We start from the raw sequence: 8054 nt of genomic DNA, 5'->3' as shown, positions 1-8054 counted from the left end.
ATATATGATTTCAATACTAGTATGCAATTAAATACCAAAATAAAGCAGTGTTTAAATAACTCTAAAAACATCAGTTTGTGTCTGCTGATACAGATCTACTGTCAAACACCCACAGAACATGGTCTATGATAACTCAAAATGACAAAACTAAAGTTCAGTCAAAATGAAATGAGAAGAGAAAATAACCACACAACAGAATTAAAGTGTAAACTTGAGTCAAGACAGTTCCTCTGTCCATTGACCTTCTTTTGTGAGGTTTGGAAATGAGGGAGAGTATCTCTGTTATTCTCGAGATAGGGCCTATAACCTCAGAGAAGAGAAGATGCTGAAAATAAACCACAAGAACTGAGACCATCTGCAAACATTAGCTTCAGATCAGAGAACAGATATCAGTTTAAGATTATTTACATCCAATGGGTACAGAATCTTTATCTTAAAACAGCTCTAAACATGATTACATGTCTCTTTTTGACTATTAGAAGAACCTAAAGTGATTAAAAAAGTGTGAAAATAGAAGTAAAATGAAGAACTGAAAAAGACCTCACCAACACACACACAATAACACATTTTTTTGTGAATTTTCACAGGATGTGTGGGTTTGCATATTTAGTAAGGGCGTCTTTCTTCATCTATGAATCTCATGGTTTGACTTCCCTTCAAAACAGCAAGAAACAGAATAACATGGGAATTATTTTCCCGTAGATTTCCACTTACAACAGTTGATCATCAAGAGCTTACTTTTTGGAAAACCAGAATTGTTGCACACAGGTTTTTGCTTAATATTTTTATTATTATAGATATTTATTTATAACTAGAAAGTGTCCTGTATTAACAGCTTATGCTGCACAAGTTGCAAACTTTATTGTAATGTCAGGTTATTGACCTACGTGTTAATAACTAAAAGAAGTTGAATGAACTGGGTGGATTTCTTTAAGAAGAACCGGACCGCCCAGCCTCTCTAAAATTCTCATTGGTGGAACAGATGTCACGTCACCATGTGTTGTACACTAGTTCACGCCCACAGGCGCGCGCACATAACGGTGGCGTGCAGAGTGCTGGAGTATGAAGCGGTGCTCTTAGACATCAGTGTAACAAAATATATAGCCATACGAACATATGCATTATAAAATAATATCACATTGTCGGACTTGTAATGTGACGATCTGAGTAGGCTACCTACGGAAATGAATCACACATTTGTTTTGCTCGTTTTGTTGTGTCTAGTTGGTAAGTTACAAATCTATTTTTCATGACAATAGTGTTATCACGGTAGCCTAATAACATAGGCTACTACACACAACGGTTTAAACCTACTGACACTTACATTTAAATATTTAAGCCGTGTAATCTCGTTCTGCAGGTGTTTTTCAGGTTGAATCACATGAAGTTCACTCAGTAATGCTGGGAGACTCTGTCACTCTGGACTCGAATGTTTCAGAAATACAGTTGACGGATGAGATCGAGTGGAGGTTTAACAACAGTCGCATAGCTTACACAATTAAGGGCAATCCAAAGTATGCCGATGAGAGATTCAGAGACAGACTGAAGCTGGAGAGTAACGGAGTTCTTACCATCAACGACACCAGAACCACAGACACTGGAGTCTATAAATTTAGGACTATTATAAACAACGAGGAGTCAATAAAGACGTTCAGTGTTACTGTTTATGGTAGGTGTAATATTAATATAGCCTAATATTCTTTTCATATTGTAAATATTCATATTGTAATTGTTTTTATATTAGGCATTCACATCTACATACTTTTCAGGCTACCTGCAGGGCTGGACTAAAAATCGGCCCGGGCATTTTGGCCCAGACTGGCCCACTATATAATCATAAACACAACCGATCTTTTCACGCCCCTGAATATGTATTCTAACAACTCCTATTAAAACCACTAATGCCATGTAATTAATGAGTAATGAGTAAGAGTTAATAGCCTAGATGAAATCACTACTGTCGAAGCCTCCACAATGATGAATCCTAAAACAAGCTATAAGCTGCATTGGCATAGCAATACCAGTGTGGTGGGTGGACCTCTGGCCCTTTAGGGGGGTTCAGGGGAGAAACCCCCATAAGAAACATTTGTGCTTTTTAATGTTAAATTCATCAATCTGGTGCACTTTGAGAGTTAAAAATTAAGAGCTCCAACCCATAATAAGTGTGCAAATTGAACAAAGAAAAACTCTTTTAGCTGTGATATAGTGGCTGTCTGCATTACACTACTACATAATAATAGTTATAATATTAATCCTATGACAGTAATAGCCATATATTGTAAAACAAATGCACTGAAAAATACAAGCAACTTGCATAAATAGTTTTGTACTAATTTCTATGTTTGAGAAAGATAAAGACATGATATTTTATTTTTGCGGAAAACGTGGTTTACAAACGCGTCTCATTACAATTCTAGTAAAATGCGTAATCGTCAACTATGCAGATGTGTAAATAATGCGTAACTGGGTAACGGGTTCCTACACTCATCGCCTCAGTGTTTTGAAAGTAGCCTAGTTCTGCTTACCACAGTTCTCTAAACTCACTCGTTCTCTCCTGATCCTCCTCAATATCCTCATCAGACACTTGAAGGGCCAGTTTCTTTTTTTCACGCTATTTCTCTGCACATTCCTTGCGTTTCTTCTCCATCTCTGACTATTTTGACAGATACACACTGACACGGCACGCTCGCTCAGAGCCCAAAGGGGGAGGAGTTTAAAGATGTGATTGGACCAGCCCAGTGTTAATCAAGAAAAGAACCAATGGGCCGCTGATCTACGTGTTTCATGGGCCGGGTCCAATGCAATACACCGGCACAAAGATCCCGGCGCCGCCAATTAAGCAAAACTAAACGAATGGGCCGCCGATGTACGAGTATTATGGGCCGTTCAGACAAAATTTTTTTTTATTTTGTTTAAAGAATGATCTGTATCGGTTCAAAAAGCACGTCGGCCCACCGGGAAAGTGCTCGGTATGCCCGGTGGCCAGTCCAGCCCTATCTACCTGTACTTCTAAAACAATTGTTTCATTTTAGTTGGGCAGCAACGAAGGTAATATTCATTATTTGAACCCCAGATGGCCACAACGTACACCGTATTGAAAAGCTTTGCGTAATGAACCCGTTTACGACAGTCATTCACTTGTCTCGCTTGGAGACATAAGGGTCTTTTGCACTGGAGGAACGTTTTTATAATTCCTACTATTGGTTGAAGTACCCGCTTTTTGGCATGTTTGCAGTCGCACCGCAGGAATTAGGTATCCAGTTTTATCAGCTGCAGACCCGCAGCACCAGCCTCATGCCAGAAGCTTGATGAAGAATACTGTGAGATGTCTGTAATATTTCTGTCATGATGTGTTGAACTAATTTATGAATTAGGTGTTTATCTGCATAAAACCGGTATACTATCTATTATTGTTTATGATAGGGTTATCAAATACAGAAAGATGCTCAGCTCTACTTGGCAATACTACGAGTAATCGATCAATGGCATTCAAAAAAGTAAAGCAGAATTAGGTGTAACTAACCCAAACAATAATATTTCTTTACTTTCTGTAATATTTCTGTCATGATAAAAATAGCCTCATTGTTCGACACATATAGCTAAAATTTTATTGATCAGGGAAGGGAAAACACACAGAAGCTCAACCGAACCTGCTTGAGGTGCGATACGAACTATACATCTGGATTAGGTTCATACTACACAAATTCATACTTTATTGTAATTACTGCAACAATTACTGCAACATGCTTGAGCTTCCGTTTATCATAACTGATCTATGTTGATGAGTAAAAGCCTAAATTCAATCTGTTCATCATACAAAGTAATGTCGTCTAATATTGTAAATGTCAATCCATTTAAAATGTGAAAATAGCTCATCTAATGAAACAAAACTACGTGTGTATGTAGTGCTACTCTATTAAGACAGTATAAGCCTCGCAACTCACTTTTGGCCTGTGGCTGCTGGCCTAAAACTGCTAGTCTGAAACTGGATACTTCTGGGCTTATTCGAAACACCCAGTTCTAGTCATGGAGAACTTTACTAAGCAGCTGATGCATTAATGAAGAATGAAGATGTGCTGTTTTGTGAGCCTCCAGGAATATTTAGTTAACCCTCCATAGTTTGAATACCCCTGCATTTAGTTTTATTTCATGTTTTGCAGCTCCAGTACCCATTCCTGTCATTACCAGTGTCATTTCACAGTGTTCTCGATCATCAGAAAGTTCATCAAGCCCAACATGTGTGCTGCTGTGTTCAGTGATGGATGTGTTCAGGGTTAATCTCTCCTGGTACAAAGGAATCAGTGTATTGTCCAGCATCAGTGTGTCTGATCTCAGCATCAGTCTCTCTCTACCTCTGGAGGTGGAATATCAGGATAACAACACTTACAGCTGTGTGGTCAACAATCCCATCAGCAACCAAACCAAACACGTCTGCATTACCGATCTCTGTCGGTTGTGTTCAGGTACGTATAGCTGTGATGTTATCATTTATTTACTGAACCAGTCTGTGTCAGGTACATTAGTCTACAGTATATTTACTGAGTAAAAAAAAAAGTTTTCTGTGCTTAATTTCTTTCCTCAGATGACGTCAGTTTTTGTGAAAGCACTGAAGCTGTGATCCGATTGGTCGTCACTGCTCTGATGGGTTTGGCTGCTGCGGCTGCTTTTATTGTGCTGGTTTATGACATCAGATCCAGAAGAGCTGAACAAGAGAGACATCAGACCCTCAATGATGGATCTGATACTCTAAAACAAGAATAAGCTGTCTTTTTTACTTGTATTAAATGTGTGTGAAATTTTTCATATTGCATGATGACAAAAATATAAAAGAATGGATGCAGTGTTTTTTAAATGCTATGTTCAATATACCAATATTGGAACAGAAATTGCTGTGCTTAAAATAAAATACTGACTTCAGATTTTTGTGTATGATTTTTTATTTTGTTTTTATTTTAAAAATGCACAAAGTAATTTTGTGTTTTCTTTGGGCAAATTAGAAATTAAGTTCACCTGCAGCTCTATAGCTCTAATGAAACCGTACAGAGAAGTAAAACTTGATTTTAAAACAGACATTGATGAGCACCTGTCCCAACTTGGTGATGGGCAAGTTTGTTCCCATATTTCCCATTTAAAAAAAAAAAAAAATCAACCTGTTCTCACTCCCTAGGTGTCTGATATCTGATACTGACTGGTCTCCATCAACTATCAGTTAATAGTTTATACTAGGTACTGTACACACAAACTATGTTAAATTATGTAAATTTATAATTGTTTACTATATGATGCAAGGAGGAGATCCAGTCACATGATTAAGTCAAATTGTATTTCTTAACAGCAGACAATCAAATAATAAATGAAGAGTAGAATAAATTCATTCATAATCAGGATTAAAAGTTTAATAAAGAAACATAAAATCAACAGTTAAAATTACTTCTAATATTTCTAAGTAAAATATGATTAACACACTCGGAGTATAATACTCTTAGCCTAAAGATAATTAAAGTTGGTCTCTTTGAAAAGACAGGTTGTGAAGGAGCAAGGTCTGAGTCCAAAGGATAGACTGACCTGTACAGAAATTGATCTCACTATTATACAGTTGCTTATCGGACGAGAGATATGTTCCTCTTTTCATGCATCGAAGCAGACACACAAGACAAAAACATATCTAGTTTTCACACTCTGAGGTGTTAGCCCATACACTGTAAGATATTTAACTAAGATTGTCAGGAGCCAATCAGATCCCTCACATGTCACCACGCAAAGATCACTGTCCCCAGATTACTGATCACCTGCACCTGTTTCCACTCAGCACTCACTTCCCAGCCAGCACAAAAGCACCCGATTCACTCCCAGTCATTGTCAAGCCTCCTACAGGAACGACCCTTACCAGTCACCACTTGTCTCACTCTGAGCCATCCTTCAGCAACGGACGTAAAGTATACTTACCTGAAAGAAACTAACCTTGTTGTCCTTGTTCTGATGTTCCCAGGATCCGCTCCATGACTCATGTTCTCCGTTTCCTGGAATCCGCCACGAGTCCCGTTTCCCACTGGATGAGCTGCAAGAGAAAGGGAAAGTATCACTGAACTGGTGAGCTCATTGTCAAGTGCACTTCAAAGGATCTACTCACCTGGAATCCTTCCTGAATCACGCCTATCCACGAACGATCTGAAAAGAGAGAAAAACTCAAGTTATTGATCTGTGTTACCCGCCACGTTATTCCTTAAGAAGAGGATTCACTCACCTGGATGCATTCCTGCCACATATATCCTCTTCGAGATCACCGTTGAACTCCCGAAACCCTGCATACTTACCTTTGAGTTAAATAAAGATACATTTATGTTTATCACTTACCTCTGTCTCCGAGCCTGAATCCTGACAGAAGGCTTGACCTAACAACAGAAAGAGGTGAGAGATGGATTCCGGACAGCCCGCTGTTGCTACCAGCTCCACACCTACCACCGATCCTCCGACAGAACCCATGTTTACTCCAGTGAGAACTTCCGCGAGCGCCGCTTCTTCGATTACCTGCTTTGCAACTCCCCCGTCGCGCCCAGCGCCCTTCTCTGGCCGGGCGGAGGACTGCAACGGATTTTTACTCCAGTGTTCGCTAGCTCTGGAACAGCAAGTTCAGCTCTATCCCAATGAGAGATCGAAAGTGGCATTTATCATTCAGCAACTCGGATGATTCCTCATTTGGAGAACAGCTCCTACAATTACGTCAAGGAAAGAAGTCATTGACTGAGTATTCTGTGGAATTTCGCACACTTGCATCAAATAGTGGATGGAATGAGAGAGCTCTGATTTCTGTTTTCCGTCGAGGTTTAAACCCAGCTTTGCGCCTCCAACTGGTGATCTATGATGACAGCTGAGGAATTGAGAAATTCATTCATCAAGCCAAGCGAGTCCATCAACGATCTTTGAGTTGTTACGCTGATCAGTCTCATCACCATCCTGTGCCTTTTCAGAATCCCAAGAATCTCAATCCAGAAAATCAAGTTGAAGAGATGCAAGTCGACACTTCAAAAATTTCTCAGGCTGAACGTGTTCGTCGAAGAGAGATGAAGTTATGTATGTACTGTGGTACCAAGGGTCACTTCCGACTTAACTGCCCAATTCGACCGGGGAAAATGATGGTAAGCTCAGTCTTTTATCAACCCATTGTCTCAGCACCACTCACGATTCCTGTGATATTAAAGATTCAAGAAAAACACATCTCTGTAACAGCTATCATCGACTCAGGGTCCGCGGGAAACTTCATTTCTGGAGAACTCTGTAAGAGGCTCAGTCTGCGAGAGATCAACACTCCCAAGTCTTACGCCATCTACGCTGTAACGGGTGAGTTAATTAACAAGACGAACGTTACTACCCAGATTGGTCCTATTCAATTGTGTGTGGGAGAGACGCACCAAGAGTGGTTTGAACCATTTGTGTTGCTAAACAGCCAAACAGATCTCATCCTTGGTCGGCCATGGCTCGTCCATCACCAACCCACCATTGATTGGACGTCTGGGAAAATCCTGCAATGGGGATGTCAATGTCCAGAGATCAACGATCCAGTATCCCGTTCATCCAGTAACCCAAGGACCCAAGTGCTCAAAGTTAACTCCACGTCCATAGAGAGTCCCACGGAAAACTTGTCAACTAATATCCCAGCCTGTTATTCTAAGTTCTCTGACGTCTTCAATCCTGTCACTGCTTCCAAGTTACCCCCTCATCGACCATGGGATTGTGCTATAGACCTGATCCCTGATGCACGTCTCCCCAAGGGTCGGATTTACTCCTTGTCCATTCCAGAGCAAGAATCCATGAAGAAATATATCCACGAAGCTTTAGATCAGGGTTACATCCGACCTTCCACATCTCCTGCCGCCGCAAGTTTCTTCTTCGTGGCCAAGAAAGACGGTGGTTTAAGACCATGCATTGATTACAGAGCCTTGAATCAAGTCACTGTGAAGTTTAGCTACCCTTTGCCTCTCATACCTGCTGCTCTCGAACAACTCAGAGAGGCAAAGATGTTCACCAAGCTTGACTTACGGAGTGCGTACAATCTA

The 8054-nt window shown here is 40.2% G+C and overlaps 1 protein-coding gene across 1 annotated transcript; it reads left to right on the top strand.

Moving 5' to 3' along the window:
* Positions 1-1030: 1030 nt before the first annotated feature.
* LOC143735461 (CD48 antigen-like) lies at positions 1031-4917 on the top strand. The gene is made up of 4 exons (XM_077225646.1): positions 1031-1227; positions 1361-1669; positions 4161-4463; positions 4583-4917. The coding sequence occupies exons 1-4, from the start codon at positions 1185-1187 to the stop codon at positions 4759-4761; spliced, it is 834 nt and encodes a 277-aa protein (XP_077081761.1). The 5' UTR covers positions 1031-1184; the 3' UTR covers positions 4762-4917.
* Positions 4918-8054: the final 3137 nt, after the last annotated feature.

This window comes from Siphateles boraxobius, unplaced genomic scaffold (assembly GCF_051911475.1).
Source record: "Siphateles boraxobius isolate OS27281-9 unplaced genomic scaffold, OSU_SipBor_1 13, whole genome shotgun sequence".
Taxonomy (NCBI): Eukaryota; Metazoa; Chordata; class Actinopteri; order Cypriniformes; family Leuciscidae; genus Siphateles; species Siphateles boraxobius.
Note: the sequence above shows the minus strand (reverse complement) of the source record. Positions and strands in the feature narration are given on the sequence as shown.